This window comes from Gallus gallus, chromosome 10 (genome assembly GCF_016699485.2).
Source record: "Gallus gallus isolate bGalGal1 chromosome 10, bGalGal1.mat.broiler.GRCg7b, whole genome shotgun sequence".
NCBI lineage: Eukaryota > Metazoa > Chordata > Aves > Galliformes > Phasianidae > Gallus > Gallus gallus.
In genome coordinates, this window is record NC_052541.1 from 10,898,706 (window position 1) to 10,919,070 (window position 20,365).

The following is a 20,365-nucleotide window of genomic DNA, read 5'->3' on the forward strand; positions in this document are numbered from 1 at the left end:
AGGTCAGTTGTTTAGGCTATTAAGATGTTTAAGTGCTGCTTCTCTCTTTTCCCAGGACTGCCTGGTATCAGTGTAGAGCAAGTCAGTTGCTTCTGCTGAAGATGGTTAGTGCTCCACATCGAAGTGTCAAAGATTCTGCTGCCAAAGAGGTCAGGATATGTTTTCAGTTCCTAAATGAAACTGGAACAAGGGGAACTCCGTGGCTATTTGTTCAAACTGAGAACAACATAGGTGGGGGACTTAAAGGAATTCTGGAAGTATATGGCCAAGTCCCAGTGCTTGTGCGTACCATATGTGAGAAAAGCAAGCACAATGTGCAAAGCTGTGTTTTCCCAGCTCAGCACTCTAGAGTGCTATTGGTGGAGGAGTATAACTATGCAGTATAACCTAGTCTGATCTGCAAGGGCAGAATTTCTGCAAAGAGAATCCCTGCTTTGTATCACAGGTCTGGAACTGGTAGTGTTTGTAATGCCTTTCCTTCCAACAGGGTGAGTATGACGGTGCAGAGGATGAAGAGTTGTGGAGATGTTCTGTTCTTGGGAAAACTCAGTTCTAGATTAATTAATCAATTTATTTATTGTGAAGTCCTTACCTGCTCGGAAGTGCAGTGTCTAATTTATGTGCTGGTCCCTTTGTTACAATGACTACTGCTAGTGCTGATTTCACCCTGCAGAAGAAATATAGCTGCTTTTATTTGTTTTTGAAAGCTCTTCAGCTCCTTCTCTTGCATGATTCTGATGTTAATGTGTCTTATATCCACAATGGATTACTGCATGTCTTCTGAAACATGCTTGCAAAACAAGAAAGAACTGGAACCAAGGCAGCTCGTCTCAAAGATGTATCATCTTATACATCAAAAGAGCACAGATGAGAACGTACAAGGGACTGTAAAAGCCCTCCATTGGGAGGAGTTAGAGAAGCACTCACCAATAACCTGCCTGCGTTAAACCTTGTACGCAAGTCTGAGATAAAGGGAGCTATAAAGGGTGAGCAGCTAGCAGGGCACCAGAGCAGTCTGCCCACAGCTCCCTGAGAGGTTGCAGGCCAAGCGTGAAGAGGTGCTCCTAGGAGGAATCGGCATGGAACCCGAGGAGTACAGACGGAGAGGTGAGTGATCCCCTGCTCATGGAAACGGGTAGCATTTGCCTCTGAGGAAGAGCTGTTGTAGGGCTGTGAGTGGTACCCAGTAATAAGGGTGGGCTGTGGACTGTTTAACTGCCCATGTCCTCAGGGCTTTACATCTGCTGGAGTAGAGATGATGATATGTCCCAGGACTGAGTTTGAATTAACAGATTTAGAGTCAGTGGAAGACTTAGACTTCTTGATCTTACATTTGAAATACTGTGGGAAAGCCCTAAAGCCATGATTCTAAATAAACTTGTGCAAAGAGGCTATGCACAATGGCTCTTCCCTGACTGGCACTGAGCAGTTCTGGAGATGGGGAGCAATCTTTGGTTCCAGGGCTGGAGGAGGTTGCCTCGTAATTGGAGGTACAGCATGGAGCTGTGTAGTTGTTTTCAGAGGATGCAAAAGGGATTGTGCTATAATAAAAGGGAAGAATGCACTTGAAGAGAACTGCATTTCTGTGAGTATGTTTTCATTTTATCTGTAGGTAAGAAAGTCTATCCTGTCTGTAGCCAGTCTGTGTTTGCATCGTGATCTTATTTTAGAAGTACATTTGAACTACTGAGTGATGACAACCTTGTGACTGTTCAGTCTCCATAAAGTCTGTTTCAGAAGCTGTGTCCCTACATTATTAGTTGGGACTAATAATATAGACAAGGCATAAAGTTTGAGTAGATTTCCCTAGATTATCTGGTCCCAAAACCAGAGATTATTTCAGGTCTCCTGATTGCTGCCCGGTGTTTCTCCTAATGAAAAATGTTTGCTCTGAATAATCAGAAACCTTCCAAAGGCCGTACAGCTCCTGCGTGTGGGGTGCCATGTGCATGTTCCCTGGTAAACAGGAGCTCTAATTCATGAGACTGTTTCGTAATACATTGAATTGACACTCATACATATGGGTCTTATTTTCTTAGATAGGCAAGGTAGTGAGTCTATTGTCAGAGTGCAGACAATTACTTCTTTCCACGAGTGGACCATGTAGTGTTAAATGATGATTCAGAGGACTAATCTGAACCAAATGTTGAGCAGAATTTCATTTTCTTTTCTTTTGTAAATTCTGTATCTGTTTTAAAACAGTTAATAGGTGGGACAGGGTGGAATTTTTAATGCAGACTTCTCTCTAGCCATCAGCTGACAGCAGTCTAGGCTGCGTCTGATGTTCCTCACAGATTGCACAACATGCTAATGCTGCAATTTGCTTTTCCCATAATCTAAACTCAAAGCATTGGCTTGCTCTTCCAGGGAAAGAGATGGTGGATTACATTTGCCAGTACCTGAGCAATGTGAGAGAGAGACGAGTGACTCCTGATGTACAGCCAGGTTACATGAGGGCTCAGTTGCCGGATTCTGCCCCAATGGACCCAGATAGCTGGGACAACATCTTCGGGGATATAGAGAAGATCATTATGCCTGGGGTAAGAAATAAGAAGTCGTTACTAACTGGGGTAAGCACCAAAACCTGGGAATGCACAAGTTCTGCAGGATGTGTTTTTGGATGCATGCTTACATTGGTGACCAGCATGCAAGCTCTTTCAGGAGTACTTAGGAAGGCTGTATAATTGTGGCATACAGCGAAAAACAAGCTCTTTGATAAAATGAGCAATAGCAAGTTGGTTGTGAGGATTCCCCGTATCAGGGTAAATTTTTCAGACTCCGTTGTGCAGCATTGTTCATTTCTTTCCTGTTCACAATCTTCGTCTGCCTGTTAAATTCAGATAAAAGTTTTTGCTATAATTTGGAATTTATCAAATAACGACACAATTTTATCATTTGATAGTGCTGCACCCCTGTTGATACTATCTCTGTAGCAATTCTATAATTGCACATATTATGCTGCTATGATCCTTTCCCATCACGATACAGACACTAATCACTACATCTTGTGCAGAATTTTCTCACGTTTTCAGAGTTGACTTCAGATAATTTCATTCTAGGTGGTCCATTGGCAAAGTCCACACATGCATGCCTACTTCCCAGCTCTTACTTCTTGGCCTTCACTCCTTGGAGATATGCTGGCTGATGCAATTAACTGCTTGGGATTCACCTGGGTAAATTACTCTTTTTATTTTGTTACTTCAGAAATTCTTCTGTGTATATTATGGAGATCGCAGTCATTCCTTCTGGTTCTATGAGTCAGTATAAATTTTTACCTTAGACCATTGTAAGCTGTTTGTGTAACTGGAAAATGTCTCTTGTAAAAATAAATCATATATAAAAGCAAATATCACCTAGTATTAAGAGTTGAATGAAAAAAATACACCACTAGAATGGTCTGTTTTCTAATTATTTGCATATCTCACAGTAAGCATTGTTCCCTGATGGTTTAGTCTCAGTACTAAGATTGTTACATGAGCACTGCAGGCAGTAGAGCAGCCAGCACCTCTGACTGCAAGCTAGGCTGGGCTTCATTCCAGTTCTCCTACTCATTTGAGAAAGCACATTTTCTATTTTTCTCCTTCTAAAATAGAATGTTTGGTGGCCTGTCCCATAATGTCTGAGTATTTGGTGTTCCACTTAAATATATGTCGCCATGTTAAGAAAGCAGTAGAAACCCATAAACCTGTAAGAACTGGGAGATTACAGTCTCTGTGTACTTATATCAGATTAGCTCGTAACATACACAGAAGTGTCCATTTCCACGTTCTCTATTTAGTTTGTAATTCTCTTTGTTTCTGTTAAGTTTGTAATGTAAACTCACATAAACTGATTCTTTCATATGCGGAAAGTTGACACCGCAGAACAACTTCAAACTTTTGCTGCTGTTCAAAAACCTACCTTAGCTGGAAGATGGATCAGTGACTTTTCTGCTTAGGGGCTGTGAGCAGTGGTGGTGAACTGCAATTCTGCATTTTTCCCTCAGATAGCTTGCTGCAATCTCAACATCAAGGTCTGTGTTAGAGAACTCACCAAACAACAACATCATTTTTATTAAAATAGCATTGTGCTCTGCTGTGTAGGAGTCACAGTTTTACAGGGTTAGCTGTTTATATCTCCAATGTTACAAAGCTTGTAATCTGTGTCTTTGTTGCATCAAGGTGAGATTTCTCCCAAGGCAATTAAATGCTAATAGCTATGAATTAAAATGTAGTATGTGGCATACTCTCCGAGGCTTAAACTTCTGCTGTGTTTGCTGAATGAATTTACAGCCTTGTTCTTGTTTAATTTTCTAGGCCTCCAGTCCCGCCTGTACAGAACTGGAAATGAATGTGATGGACTGGCTGGCTAAAATGCTGGGCCTTCCAGATAAATTCCTGCATCACCATCCTGATAGTGTGGGCGGAGGAGTATTGCAGGTAAAGGAGATCAGAGTTAGCCCCATCAACATTTCTGGTTTCACTCAAGTAATTTCCTTCTTGGTGATCATTTTCTTTGAGGCAAAATCAATGAAGTCTAAATGGAAACAAGTCCAATATTGACATTTCTTTCCCAGATTTTAGTTTATATTTAGATGATAATGGAATAGGAATTGCTATTGCTTTTAGTCCTTAATACATTATAGGCTAGGAGCAGGTATTCTTGTGAACAGACTTAAGGATGAACGAGATAATCAGATTTGGTTGTCTGTTGTTTCACTGAAGTTATTCCTGCATAATTAAAGGGGAAGACTTATCACTGTCCTCCCAGCAGTCCTCATCCATATAAATTCTTTTTCCTTTATCTCATGTTGACTTTGCATCTCTGAGAGCCTCAAGATACAAGTCCTGAACCTCACCTTCTTTCAAATGGTCTTAGCAAGTTCTCTCTGGAATCAGTGCTAAGGCTCTGTCTTTACAGAAAGAGCTTTGTTTAGGCTTGTATTATTTATAGTAGATACTGAATTTAGTCTGTAGAAGAACAAAAGAAAAATGTGATTTATTTGCTCACCTCAGTACTGTACATGAAAAATACATGGCAGTGAAAAGGCTTTGCTTTGTGTTCCTGGCCCAGAGAGCTGCTCATCAGCTAGTGACTTTCCATTGTGTCTGAGAAAAGCGATAGGAGGACCAAGAGACTGGGTGGGTAACTGGGCACTTGAACGGCTTTGCTAAATCACTGGCAAAATAGCAATGAAGTAGAAAAATGTTGCAGTAAATGAGCAATGTCTTTGCAGAGCACTGTGAGTGAATCAACCTTGGTTGCGCTCCTGGCAGCACGGAAAAACAAAATTCTGGAGATGAAGCTTTCTGAGCCAGACGCTGACGAGTCCTCACTCAATTCTCGTCTCATTGCTTACGCATCTGATCAAGTAGGTTACAAATTATGAGGAGAATGAATTGGCCTCTGTCTCAGGTGGACCATCAGATGACTGTGAATTTGCATTACTGTACCAAAAGAAAAATACAAGCATGAATAAGTCGCTCTAAAGCCCTTCCCTTCGGATGGGGAAATGAAATAGATGTGAGATGAGATTTTGCAGTGTTCCAGGAGTCTAAATAGGACTTTCTCAGGTGACTGATTTCTGCACTTCTGTCCTGTTTCCTGCAAAACCTTTCTCCAGAAACTCCAACAGCTATAGCTGTGTGCTGATCTCATGCTACTTCAAGCTCTTGTTTCTTCTCAGCCTCTTACCATTTGGAGACAGGCACACTCAAGTCCTCGGTGTTGCTGATGTTGTTAGTTGTCTGCACGCCAGGCCTGTAAGCTTGTTCTTGGAGAAATGCCTACAGAATGATGTGACTCTGTCTGCAAACCTGTTCTGTCATTGGCTCTTGACCAATGCTCTTGACATCTTGACCAATGTCCAAATAAATTAATTGTTTCTTGAAATTACAATGTAGTATTTCTTTTAGTTGTTCACAAGGAACAAACTTTCAGTCTTATATTAATCTGGATTACAAGAATTACCTTATCTATGGCTTTATTGCAACCGATGTCTTTTATAAGGCTATAATTTATCATGTTTGTTCAGGCTCGGGACTTGCTTTCTTACTGTACTGTTTTTTGGCTTTGTCTTTTTTTTTTTTTTAAGGCACATTCTTCTGTAGAAAAAGCTGGCTTGATTTCTCTTGTGAAGATGAAATTTCTGCCTGTGGATGAGAACTTTTCCCTTAGAGGTGAAACTTTGAAGAAAGCCATAGCAGAAGACAGAAAGAAAGGCCTAGTGCCCATCTTTGTATGTTCAGTTTTCTGATTAAAAGTATTAATATAGCATTGTATTCTTAATGTCAACGTAAGAAATATCTTAGATATAACTTTGCTATGTTAAAATGCTTTCATTGAAGGTGAAAATGTGTAGGAGAATTTCTGCTTTATTGAAATTGGACATTTTGATTTCATTTTAACTATATTGATGGCCTTTCAAGTTTTGAAGTGCTGCATCCATTTATTTTTAAAAAAAAAATGCCATCTGATCAGTCTTATTTCATTCCAGGTTTGTGCAACTTTGGGTACAACTGGTGTCTGTGCTTTTGACAGTCTCTCAGAGCTGGGTCCAATTTGTAAGTGTCATTTATCCCTTTACTTCTGAGAATTTTGTTGTAGACCCAACTCTACGTCAGTTGGCGTACATGTGATGAAAGTCAGAAATCAGTGTTATTTCTTGTTTTGTGGTTCTGGTTCCACGCCTTAAAATAAAATTAGATTTTTGATTGTCTTGCATTTTATTTTGTTGTCGACCTGTCCGCCTCCTGCACATGCATGCTTTTAAGAGAGGAAAGAACTAGTTTAATTTAGGAGGTACTTTGATTCATTGTATCCCTTTCGTAACAACAATTTCAATTCCAACAGGTGGTGCTGAGGGACTCTGGCTTCATATTGATGCTGCATATGCAGGAACAGCATTTCTGTGTCCTGAATTTCGATTGTTCTTGGATGGAATTGAGTATGCAGATTCCTTTGCTTTTAACCCTTCCAAATGGATGATGGTCCATTTTGACTGCACAGGGTTTTGGTGAGTAAAGGCAAAACAGAAACAACACCAAAAGGATAATAAGCAAATTATGAAGTCTTTCTCTGCACTTTTTTTTTTTTTTTTTTTTGCTAAATATAGTTCATTCTACAATTGATAGGGTTAAAGATAAATACAAGTTGCATCAAACCTTCAGTGTTAACCCCGTCTATCTCAGACATCCCAATTCAGGAGCTGCTGTTGATTTCATGGTAAGTTTTTATTTGAGTTGATGTTTTAAATTGCCTATAGAATGATCAAATGATGACTGAGAAATTCCTCTGGAGTTATTTTTCAGGTGGTCTTACTACTTAATAACATTAAAAAAAGTCATATGGAGGTCACGAGTAGATTAATTAGTAAAGCTTTTGGAGATTTATAGACATTGAAGTACACATTTTTTACATAGGTGGGGATCTAGCATAGCCTTCTTAGTTAGAAGGATCATTTTGGTACACTCTATTATTCGCTTAATTCCAATTGATGGCATTTTGAGTGGTTTTCTTATATTTCTGCTACGTGATAAAATAGAAAAAGGATTAAGCAATGTAAACACCAGGCTCTGAAACAGCTGTAAAAGGAATTACATTTTCCTCTGATTAAAATGTACTGAGATAGAGAACTGAGGCATTTTGCTTTCGATCCATCTTAAAGCAGATTTCATACAGTAAACCGAAAGAATATTCAACCGCCAATTGTTTCTCTTATGATCTCACCCAAGTCCTGAAAAGGAGACTGTTTTCTTGAAATCAATGGTGCTTTTCACTACGAGTGTGTGTAGAGAGTAGAAAAAAAAAATCAATGAGTCTCTCTTGTGGTTAAATAGAACCTTGCATGTTATTGTGTAGCTCCTTAGAAGTACACTTTTGTCACTCCTTTCCATACAGTAGGTGATATTTTCTCTGCAGGAATTTTCTCCTGTGTGAATTCTTACTATTGACATGGGAAGGTGTTCAGGATGGCATTTAAATATGCAAATTACAGAAAATGAAGTGAACACTCAGTCTTAAATGGTAAACAGACAGATCACATCTCAAGTTAATAACGCTCTTTGAGTGCAAACAAGTTGTTAATTGCAATATACTGGAAATTAACTAAAAATTCTACGCATATCCATAGATTAACACCTCACTTCTAGATTAAGGGGGGGAATAGACAAAATCTTATTTTTGCAAATAATTGAAAAAGACATAGACATAGGATTTCCTTGATGGCTCTTTTCTAGGCTTACCAATGTTTCAGTAATATGAAATGTATTGTGTCAGTAAAGATTTCTGAGCGTAGGTCTGAAGCAACAGACCACGTTCGGTAAGGGGACAGTTCTTCTTTTGCTTTTGCCCTTATTGGTTTGCTGTTGTGTTTTCACAGCACTGGCAAATTCCACTGAGTCGTCGATTTCGTTCTTTGAAGCTGTGGTTTGTGATTCGTTCATTTGGGGTGAAAAAGCTTCAAGCTCATGTTCGGCATGTATGTGCATTAACAGAGCAAGCATAAGTGTGTTACGTTTCATTTACCAGTAGCTGAGTTTCTTAAATTCAGTCATGCAAAGATGAGTAACAGAAATTCACTGTGTGTGCTGATTTTACCTTTAAGTAATATGTGAAGATTGACTATGTTGACAAAACATTTCCTGTACCCTTCTTGGAAGCAATAGGCAGTGGAAAGCAACTTGATAACCCAATGCACAACACTGAGTAAGTTTGTAGAGTCTTTCTTTGAACTGAAGTGGTAGCTGTTTGGGAGGCAGGATGTAACGGGTGGCTGGACACATTGCTGTGAAACTTTACAGGCTTAACTCTTCGATGGAATGTAAATACAAGAGATCATATTGTGAATGAATAATTGCTGCAACAGGACTTTGATCTGAGAAAAGAAACATTCAAATTTCCAACTTTCTTTGAATTCCTGTATCTAGCCCAGGTATTCTTGATCACTGTTAAGGATTTGGGCAAATAGAGACAGCATTAACCATTCCTAGCTTTGTTGACAGTCTTAGTTTTGCTCCATGTGTGTAAATGGAATGATGCCTCTTAAGGAGGACGGTAGTTTTTTTTTTTTTAACAACTTAATTTAGTGTCTTACAGTGGGTTTGTGATAAACCAGTGTATAACTGCTCTTTTCTTTTTTTTCCCCTTACCATAGGGCACTGAAACAGCCAAATTCTTTGAATCTTTGGTAAGAAGTGATCCGCTGTTTGAAATTCCTGCCAAGAGACATCTTGGACTGGTTGTGTTTCGTTTAAAGGTAAAAACTGGGACATTTGCATGTCCTTTTGGAATAATTTGACTACAACTGGTCTCTCCATAGGCATTAAGAGCTATGAGTAAGCTTTCACATAAGATTTGTAATGCTGAAATTCTTGCAGATATTTGGATGTCACTGGAAGTTTTAACAGTTGTATGTTTTTTTTTCCTATCCATATTTAAAACAGGGTCCCAACTGGCTGACAGAAAAACTCCTGAAAGAACTGAGCAGCTCTGGCAGGCTCTTCCTTATTCCAGCAACCATTCATGACAAGTTCATCATCCGCTTTACTGTAACGTCCCAGTTCACAACCAGGGAAGATATTCTGCAAGACTGGAACATCATTCAACGCACTGCAGCCCAAATCATTAGCCAGCATAATGAATTGCATTGCGTCAGTTCTGGTGATGAGGCAAAAATCCCTAATATGATCTCTGAGCCTAGTTCTAGTGTTATTAGTCATGCTTCTCAGCTCTATCTAGAAGGAAAGTACAAAATACCTTCCAGAAAAATAGTAGGTCAGCCTAAGAAGTTAGCAGCGAGTCCCAGTACATGTGTGATAAGTCAGCAAGTGCAAGGTCAGGGGGATCTAGATGATTGTTTTCCAGAAGATGTACAAGATGTTACCAAACATAAGTTAACCTCTTTCTTATTCAGTTATTTGTCTGTTCAAGGGAAGAAAAAGACAGCACGTTCACTTAGCTGCAACAGTGTGCCAATGACTGATCTTCTTGAGCAATGTAATCCTAAGACAACAGACAGTGACCAGAAGGAGCCTCATGCAAATGGCAGAATTCTTTCCAGGCTGCCGGAAGAGGTGATGATGCTCAAAAAAAGTGCCTTCAAAAAATTAATTAAGTTCTACAGTGTCCCAAGCTTTTCAGAGTGTAGCATTCAGTGTGGTCTTCAGCTGCCATGTTGTCCCCTGCAAGCCATCGTTTAACAAGTAAAAGAGATCGGTGCTTAAGAGCTCTCTAGGTAGAAAGAGAACCAAAGTTTGCTTACTCATATGCAATACTACATGTAATTTTCTTCAATATGTATGTGGCGGTAACAACCACTGAGAAAAAAATTCCTGTGCTTTTACTGGTGCAAAACCGTGTGTATTTATAGATTAAAATGTCAAATAAACCTTGTAGACATATAACATGAAACTCTGGTTTGTAGACTGTGGTAAAGAAAATGCTAACTTCTGCTTTATAAACTAGCCTTTGCCAGGACTAATGATTGGTAAACTAGAGACATTTTGACAGAATATGTTGGCCTCAAAAGGGTGTTAAAAATTCCATTCCCTTTGCCCTATTTTTTTTAAATACCTTGCCTTAAACTCTAGATTGCTGTGAGGATCGGTGTGTGCAGACAAGGCCAGCATCCCTTCTGCACTGTGAAAAGAGGATGATGTAACCAGAGATTTTACTGTACATTAGTGCAATTTTCCAACACTCACGTTTAAAAAACAGTAACCCTGCCATTCCAGCTGCACTGATCAGCTAACAGTACACAGGAGGCTTTATGTAACCATGTTTCAAGAAAGCAAGAATGGAATTGACCTAAAATTATGTGTGTGTGTCTGTCTCTATCTGACTAACTGTGAATTGTCCTAGTGTGTTCTATTTGAGAAACTAATTGAGGAAGGGGAGGTACCTACTTACATGCTTTTTATTTTAGAGTGAAGAACAGGGCTGGTCAGGTCAACAGTCAAAATTAGTCCTGTGGAGAGTGGAGATTTCGAGGATGACAGCAGCAGTGCACTGGAGGATGGAAGCACCCTTTCTGTAGAGCAGGCAGCTTAGGAAAGAGAAAACTCGAGAAGAAAAGAGCAAAAAGAGTTTAGGTAAGAAATTAAAAGGAGAACGAAAATCAGGCTGAGGTAAATCTAGAGAAGTTCTACTCTATTAAGTCAATCTTATGGTTTATTTCAAGTACCAATATTTGCTAATATTAAGAAATAGAATTTCCTGGCAAGGTTAGAATAACAGATCATTTAAAATGTGAATATTATAAAACATGGATTTTTGGACATGCTCGCAATCTGAGGTCATGTTTTTTATTACTGAGTTATAAATGGCCTGAGTTGTTTGTATATACAGGTTTATTTTGTCACCCAGAAAATAGAAGCAATCTTTAATGACTGCTTTATTGAAACCCTCATTCCCTGGTTGTACTTTAAGGTACTTAAAAGTTGCTGCAAATTCAATAGCGCTCTGCAAAACAAAATTACAGCTCTGTTTATCAATGTCATCATATAACTGGGGAAATTAGATTAAATTTTTCAAATTTAAAGAGAATTATATTAAAAGAAATCTGTACAGTGCAGAAGTTGAAACCTTACTGATGGATGCAGATGGTTTAGATATCTATTAGATACTAATTGAACTGTTAAATGTGTGGACCAGTAAATCTGAATTCAGGAAGAACTGGTAGGAGAAACATTACTGAGAAACTTTACTTATTGCCCTGTTTAAATGAGGCAGGAAAACACTAGTGACATTAGTTGTGCTGTTTTCGTCAGAAAGTGTTAAGGTTTTGATCCAGAACATATTTTATCAGGCACTAAAACTCGGTTTTGAATTTAGTATTCAAATTAAAAGTAAGATTTTCAGACCGCTGATAAGGTACACGATCAAGTTCTTAAGGATTAATATTTCTTGATTGATGCGGCCTCTGTACAGACTGCCGACTCTATAGGAAGGTCACTAATGGAAGTCAGTGCTATTAACGTATCTGGATCTTGTTTTCAGGACAAAGAGCAGTAGAACTTTTTTCAGAAAAGAGCAAAAAAATGACAGTTGAAGATCGGGCAGGTCTTGTGCTTGATGTGGGTTAACAAGACAAACTGCTACCTTGACTGATCAATTGCTTTGTGTAACACAAAAAGTTAAATGTTGGTTGAATAGTGTGGGATGCTGATAGCTCCATGTTATTCCACTTGGATAATATCAGTGGATATACAACCTTTCTCAAAGGAGCAATATTTATTTTAATTAAATACCCTGAGAAGTAGCACTGGAGTGACAATCCTGCAATATTTTTCTAACTCAAATTTAGAATCAGTTTAGAACTTGGCTGTTTCTTCACCGATACAAAACAAATCTAAGGCTTCTTGTGCAAAAGACAGCTCTGTTTCAAGCTTTTATTTGTGCATGGATGTTTATTTTGAAAAGAACAGTCTGTAGTGGGAGCTGCATTAAACTGAGAAAACAATGCTATCATTGTGATTAAGGAATGCAACTGGAAATACATTTTTCACTGAGACCTTTCTGATTTTGTATGTTGAAATATGGTCTGCTTCTTTCAAGCAGCTTATTTTTTCCAGTCCAGATTGAAACATCTGAACACAGTTCTATGTTCATACTGATAAATTATAAGAGCAAATGAGAGAATTGCTAGTATAGCTATCAATTCCTTGGTCCTCGTAGAAAAGAGAATACACAGTGCAGACAGACATATAATAGCCACTTAGATACACTGTTTTCCCTTAATCCTCATAGAATGGAGTCTAGTGTAGTTTGGAAGGTGAGTGTTGACATTCCTGTAAGCATTTTCTCCATTAAATTTGGAGTTTTTGAATGCATGCCGTTCCTACTCTGCCTTCATAACCTGGAGGAGTCTGAAGGAATAACGATGTCAAATAATTTCAGGATAACCCCTGTTTCTTGGGTGCTGATGCTTTTAACAAGTGAGTCATTTTAGAAAACAAACCTTCAATTAGACATCTGAGCGATGAGATTTTACTTCTTCAGGCTCCAACATGCTGGACGCCAAACTGTTTTCAAAGTCTAGCATTGGAATAGTAGATGGCAGATATCTTGAAAATTTTCCTACTTCGGAAAGTCTTCAGAACAACTTTGGAAAAACAAGTCTCGGTATTCAGAAGTACCTGCGGCAGCGTTTAACTGCGTGTGGGTGTTAATTTGCTTCATAATGCAACGTGGGAAATCATAAACTCATTCACAGATCATCCACTGAAACTGCAGCAGGCAGCTGTGAGTGGCTTCCTGTCTCCACACAGCCTGACTGCGGGTGCTGCAGGGTACCTGGGCATGGGCAGACATAGCAGGCCGAGGCTCAGCACACCCACACTGCTGCCTGCCTGCCTTGGGGGCATAAAAACAAAACAACATATTAATTGGTAGTCAATCACCTATTAAACTTCTGTGATAATGAGAAATACTAGTAGAAATAAAGCTGTATATAGCAGTGGACTAACACACCTACATCCTTCTTAGAAGGCAGTTTTAGAATAAATGTTGGAAATAACCTGGAAAAGATGTAAATGTTGGCTGATCACTCAAATTATTACAAAGAAGTTCTTGTAGTTAAATATATTGTTGCCTATGAGAAGTTTTAATATTGTATTTCCTAGGTTGGCTGCAGAAATTAAGGACATTGACTGAAAACAGTGAGCATCATACCAAGTTTTCTAGCTAGATTAATATAAATCAAACCACTGCAGGTGACGTTTCATGTTTGTTTAACTGTTTAAGATATTTTTATGTTGTTTATAAAGAATGCCTAAGTATTTGAAAATGGAGGTTTCAAAATTAAGCTTCCAAAATCAGTTAATATTTTTAGCGATGTGTTAGTAACCTTTTACTTTTCTTAGCGTCCAAACTTGATTCTGAAGTAAGTTATTGCTTCTAGCCTCTGCCAGTGATGCACTGGCATACTGGGAGGGTCAGTCATTTAATACTTTCAGGACACAGTGAGCTATGACTATGTGGTTCTTACTATTTGCTTTCTCTTGCTGCTACAGCAAGCAGTGCATAGGTTCCCCTTGACTTAAGCTGGCAAAGCCTTGCTGCTTAACACTTGCTTACTCCCAACTTCAGAAAAGAGTATCTGTTTACTAGTAGAAAATGCAGTTCAAGGAATTTGTGCACTGCTCTTCTCCTGGTTCAGTTTCTGTGCTCACCTCTCCCATTTGATTTTTTCTTGCTTACCTCTATTTTCACTTCTTTGTACAGGGCTTGTTGCTATAGTAGTCCTTTGCTGTAGAGCAGTAAGAGCAAGAAAAAATAAAGAAAAGCTAAAATGTGTAGGATGCTGCAGAGCTCCTTGGACTCGGAGGACACTTCTCTGCACAGGTGCAGGCTCCCACGGCTTTGCCAAGCGTAGTCAAGGGCAGCTTGTTTTTATCCACAAGATGTCACTGGAGGGTAACGAGTAACTGCAGGTTTGTATTACGTTGGGATTCGAGCTCACTGTACTGCTAGTAAAGGGGAAAATAAGTGAGCAGGAATCATAGGAAAGCCGAGCACTCCTTGTATTCCCTAACCATAGAATGCTCCAGGTTGCAGGTTTTTTTCTGTTCATACAGCCTCCTCTCTTTTCTGTTTTCTGTTTTTTAATGGTTTGCTGGGAGATCTCGCTGTAATGGTACAAGACAGCACAGTCCATTCTAGCAATCTCAAGTGACAGTAACCAAACCACAGAACACCTCTTAACCACTTACTAATCAGTGGTAGAGCATTGGGGTTCAGAGTGGATGACTTATGGTTTGAATGAATCTGTGTCACAGATCAATCAGAATTTTTTCTCCTCTTGCCTGCTTCATCTGACCTTTCCCATTGAAAGCCATAACTGGATGATCTTTAGGATTGTTAAACTGAAATCTTATATCTTCAGTTTCCAGTTTGAAATGCTTTTCTGACTGACTTTGTTGTTCACAACTAATGCAGTTGCTATTAAGGATTTATTTGCAGTATTAATGCAGTGTTTCTGTAAGGTCATTTTAATTATAAGAGATAGGCTGACCCGATCTAATTCACTGGTGCTAGAAAAAGGGATGATTCTGTTTCCCTCTCATCCTTATCTGGTCTCTTAGCTCCACTGCCTCTTTTGCTCCAGCTCTGGTGCTCTTTTGGCACATCAGTGACCAATCCAGCTCCCTAAACCAGCAGAATATATTTTTCTGGGTGAGTTCTCCGCTGACTCATTGGATAGAACTGACACATCAAGGGGTTCTATTAGTAGTAGGAACTATGAAAAGTGGGGAGTGAAGAGATAATAAGCATCATCTTGAGCTCTGAAATTCTCCCTCTGTTTGCTTTCCTCTTCTGCATGAGTTGCAAGATGTCTATTAACCAGGAAAAATCACTTTTATATATTCAAGAACCAAGTTCATTTTAGGTTAGGGATAAATCAGTGAACCTACTAGTGGCAAAGTTCAAGCCATTCCATTTTTGGCCTCCTAGTCTGGCAGAGATTCATGAGATAAGGGTCAGTAAAATAAATGCTCTGGCACTACTTAAACTATGCTAACATCAGCAGTTTATTGGTATTTTTCCAGATCTTTCCTCACTTCTGCCAGATGATGCTCACAAATTTGTAATTCATCAGGATTTCTAGTCGGTCACCTATGTGAGCTGACTTGGCAGTCAGCTCTGCAGCTGATTTGACACTTCTGTTCACTGAAATATTTTGCAATCACCAACCTCCACAGAACTCCTCAAAGTGACTTAACCTCTCCTTTCATGCTGGAATTTCTTAGAAAGTTTTGCCTCATAGGTTGCCCAGTCTGTTTGTGTCGTCCCCCCCCCCCCCCCCCCCCCCCCGAAAAAAAAAGAAAAAAAAAAGAAAGAAAAACAAAAACAAAAAACCAACAGAAATCTGTATGTTGCAGGGTGCCTTTACTTTGCTGCCCTCTATCACAAGTTCTTGTATGTTCCTTCATGTTAAGGAAATTGCTTTTAAAGGTAAAAGATGTGTAACCTTGCTGTGAATAAACATAGAATGACTCATTAGACAAAACTATTAGTCCAGATTTATGTGTCATACATATAGATATTTAATTGTGCAGACATACAGGAGATGTACTCCACTCCAGAGCAGATGAGAGCTATGTTGAATAGTATGAAATGACACTGCTATTACTATATATACAATTAATAACTATGGATCTCAGCTACTCTGTCCTGCATATCATGGCTTTGTTGTTTAGCCCATTGCTTAGAAGCATGTATGGTATCTTGAGAGGGGTCCTGGTCTTCAACAGCTTCCAGCACCTCTTGTTGGAAATCTAAACCATTTTCCTGCAAAGTAAGGAGGTTTGTGGTGCACATGCAGCACTCACAGCGGGCAGTCAGCATCTGTCTTCCCAGTGGCCTGCATGGAAAACTGGAGCTAACTGTAGTAGAAGGAAAGAGATCCTTCTGCGTATTCTACCTGCATATATTGGATCTAAAACCTCTTAATGAAACTTTCTCATTTCAAAAAAATAGGTGCTTTTCAGCTAGAAGCTTGTTTTGCTAGGAAATTTCCTGCCAAATCTTACGATGCCATGTTTTCTTCTAAGATATGAAAGTTGAAACCTTAAACTACTTTCTATTGAGATGCCAGCTCAGCTATAGCTCTCTGTTCAAACACAACAGGCTGAAGAAATTCTAAGTGAAGCTCTCTGAGTCATAGTGAAAATCATCTTTCTGTTGCAGAGGTGTTAAAAGCAACTGGTGTGAAATTCTAGGAATCAAACTGTAGTATTCGGCAGTGACGTATGAGAGATTTCTGACACTGGATAGTAGCTAGGTTGTTGTCACTGAGCCCATCCTCATCCTCCTTGGGTAGAGATGGTTGGAATTCAGCAGAACAGATGTGGTTTTCAAGATCAGGGAAGAGAGATGCCAGGAATGATCCCATCTCCTAATACAGAGGCTCCAAAGGAAATCTTGCTCAGTTTTCTTTTGGGGAGATGAAAGGATAAGGATTTGACAAATAGCTTAGGTGAGCCACAATCTCAGGAGAATTTCAAGTTACTCTTCCCCAGAAAATTTTGTTTTTGCCATTTTTTTTTTTTTCATTTATGATGGAAGAATAGATTACATGCATGTGTCCTGAGCAAGTGATATTTTTGAACCACTAACTTTAGGCTTGAATCAGATTCAGTGTAAAAGTTACAGTGAATTTATGAAATAAATATTCAAATCCCATCTTATAATTTGGTACCGTCCTACCATCAAGACAGACTTTTAAGAGGAATTGAGTATAAGCATTAGTCACAGATGCTGCCAACAAGAGCATCAGGTGATAGAATATGCTTATCAAAGAACTCAGTTTTCTTTGAAAAAGGTATGAGGAAAGAAGCAGCTTTATTCTCACAGCCTTATTTGCTGAACTGTAGCAAACTGAACAGAAAAGATCTGTGATGTTGTGTAGTCCAAGAGTTCTCCAGCCTCTTTCACAGGAATAAACTGCATCATCCACTGTAAAATAATACTTGAGTAATTGCTCATCTGTCAAAGGGAATGTTAAAAACTCAAGAAGCTGCATGGAGTAGCTGAGGTTCTGTGACTTACTACTTTTGTCAGAGAGTCTCTTTGAGACATTCTGCGCTTCAGTGTGGAAAAGTCAAAGAGAAGGAAAGCTGTCTTTGCAGCGTTCTCCCTGAAGTGTATAGAAGTCTAAGAGATGTGGTGCATTGAGCTCTTCTCTCCTTGAAGCTTGGGTGGATGAGATTGTTGGAAAGCCTATGTTTTCTGTCTCTTCCAAGAAAAAAAAATAACAAGTGGAACAAATATTAAGTATTGACACAAAAATCACTCAAACCTCCTTTGCATATGGAGGCCAGCAGTTTTCTCAGCTGCCCTTGGTGCAGTGGTTAAAAGAACCAGAATTTTTGAAACCATTCAGATGTGTGTGTCATTGCTGCAATTTTAACTCTAGGAGTGAGAGGGGAAAAAAAAAACTGCAGTTGTTATTTTAGGTGCACAGCAAATTTCTGTTAATAATGTCTGTAATTATTTTTAAAGAAAAAAATGTAAAACAGCCTTCAAATTGTACATGCTAATGTAACTAGGAGTTTGTCAAAGACTGTCTATTTGAGATTCAAGAGATTTCACATGTTGTAGAGCTGTGAAGTTCAGCTGGCAGCCCTGACAGAAAGTATTGTCACAGTACTGACCCTGAAATATGTTGGCAGATCGTGTTACTGTATGCATGGCAATACTGGTCTGAATGAAATCAATCCAACCCAGAGATGTGCCTTTTGCTGCATGAACCTTCTGCATTCTATGGTAGTCAGCACTGCTCTGTCTCTAGAAAGGACAGTGTAAAATGTCATGGATTATGATCACTAAGTCCCTTGCATTCACAGAACTTTCTTCAGCTCTGTCACCTTTCTATAATAGAAACATGGCATCTAAAATTAGAACAGATATTTATATGTATGTTTGTACTCATGTTTATAAGCACATACAGCGTAGTTAATCAGAACATGTGTTTTGCAAGCCCTTTTAGGAAATGTAATTGATTATAGAGTCAGGCATTTCTATGATATAGCATGATCTGTGACTTGCCAGTAGGACAGTAGAAAGTCCTATCTTCCTGAACTCAGATGGATTTGGTGAACAAGGACTGTTTTATTTGCTTAAATTTCAAAACTTCTTTTGGACTAACTTTAAGCAAAAAAATTGACTAATGGTTATCTCACTGGAGCTCTGTCATTATTTGCTATTTAATTGCAGCTTCTAGCTCCTTGCTGGCCCTTGTCCTGTCCTTCACGTATATGTGCCTCTGCTACCTGCACTGTACCATTTTGATTTAGTGGTATACTGCAATACCATTTAAAAGACATTTTAGTGGAAAGAGATATGAGGTATGTTTGCATAAATTAAAAGAATGCACTAACTGCATCATGCCAGTGAGCTGAGAATCTTACAAAAGTTTGATTTATTACTACTTGCATTTCTGACATAATACATGTACATAATTCATCCATTTTCACGTTGGAGAAAAATTTTCACATTTCATTTCTTTAAGACAAGGAAATCTCAGTCTTCTTTCCTAAGAACACAGGTTTTATGGCTACGGATTGGGTATGTGCATACATAGAATTTAAGAATGGTTTCAGTAGGAATGAACTTTAAAAATCATCTAGTTCAAGCCCTTTACCATGGGCAGGGACATCTTCCACTAGATCAAGTTGCCCAAAGCCCAGCCGGCCTGCCTTGAACACTTCCAGAGATGGTGCGTCCACATCTTCCCTGGGCAGCGTTTCAGTGCCTCACCACCATTATAGGAAAGAAATTCTTCCTTATATCTAATCTAAATCTAACATCTTTCAGTTTAAAACCACTACCCCTTGTCCTATCGCTACACCTTTCTTATAAGATCCCTTTCAGTACTGGAAGGCTGCAATGACGTCTCTCAGCCTATATGTGATCCTCCTTCTGGCCTCCTCTAGACCTGTTCCAAGTTTTCCTGAGGGATACCACTCACCACCAGTCTCTGCCTAGACACTGAGCCATTCACAGCAACTCTCTGCACACAGCCACCCAGCCAGTTCCTTACCCAGAGTATAGTCCTTCCATCAAATCCACGTCCCCCCAATTTAGAGACAAGGATGTTTTGTGTGATCATATAGAGTTTACAAGAAAATAAATACGAGCTCAAAAGAGAAATAATGATACATAAATAATATGTAATTTTGCTATTTTTCATGCATCTCTTCCAGATTTCTGAACTTCAGGAATTTTGAAACTTGCTTTCAAAGGAGCATATTGGATTCTCCTGTGTTTTTCCTGTTAGCTAACAGATAAGATCCACAGTGCCAACTCCTCTTGGGTGAGTTCTGGTGGAATTTAGCGAGCAGTATCCTTGAAGAGGCACAAGGAACTGAAATCTCATGATTTAATTGTTGAACAGACATATCTTCTGTAAAAATTATTGAATATGTATAAATGATAAGACCAGCTCGGACCAGTCATCCTATACAAGTCATTTTAATGAGTAATATAGCAGAAATACTAGTAAGACGAGATAAGCTGTTTTTTAACCTTAAACATCACGTCCCTCAAGTACTTCAGGTATGTTGCTTTACCACATTACAGCTTTGAACAGCAACAGATGCACTGGAAGGTGGGATGTCAGTTTCTGGACAGATGGAAATTCACATTTAAACAGTAATATAGTCTCTTGAGACATTTCTTTAATACATACGCGTATTTTGGAGGAAGAAAGAGACCAGATGCTATACTAAAAAATAGCTGAGTTTATACACTGATCTTCATTAACAGTAGTCTTGTTGCCAAGGTTAACTTCTCTGTACTGCATCTACCCACTGCTTTTTCTCCAATTATGTGTTTTTAAACTAGAATTTTACCATTTTATGTTTTATTTTCTCTGATACAATTG

At 38.9% G+C, this 20,365-nt stretch overlaps 1 protein-coding gene across 4 annotated transcripts; it reads left to right on the forward strand.

Moving 5' to 3' along the window:
* Positions 1-1,007: 1,007 nt before the first annotated feature.
* HDC (histidine decarboxylase) lies at positions 1,008-10,389 on the forward strand. Of its 4 annotated transcripts, NM_001293288.2 has the most exons (12): positions 1,008-1,107; positions 2,368-2,540; positions 3,060-3,173; positions 4,296-4,418; positions 5,216-5,350; positions 6,074-6,217; positions 6,476-6,542; positions 6,832-6,994; positions 7,113-7,203; positions 8,360-8,458; positions 9,134-9,235; positions 9,423-10,389. In NM_001293288.2, the coding sequence occupies exons 1-12, from the start codon at positions 1,080-1,082 to the stop codon at positions 10,176-10,178; spliced, it is 1,995 nt and encodes a 664-aa protein (NP_001280217.2). In that variant the 5' UTR covers positions 1,008-1,079; the 3' UTR covers positions 10,179-10,389. The 4 variants fall into 4 exon arrangements, 3 of the variants coding, with proteins under 3 accessions (NP_001280217.2, XP_040562259.1, XP_040562260.1); XR_005862554.2 differs by lacking the exon at positions 9,423-10,389 and having other exon boundaries at positions 8,360-8,685; XM_040706325.2 differs by lacking the exon at positions 8,360-8,458.
* The last annotated feature ends 9,976 nt before the right edge of the window (positions 10,390-20,365 follow it).

Coding starts and splice junctions, on each gene's coding strand:
- HDC (NM_001293288.2), top strand. CDS start 1,080: ATGGAACCCGAGGAGTACAGACGGAGAG. Junction 3,174..4,295: donor ACTGCTTGGGATTCACCTGG/GTAAATTACTCT, acceptor TTAATTTTCTAG/GCCTCCAGTCCCGCCTGTAC. Junction 6,218..6,475: donor AAGGCCTAGTGCCCATCTTT/GTATGTTCAGTT, acceptor ATTTCATTCCAG/GTTTGTGCAACTTTGGGTAC.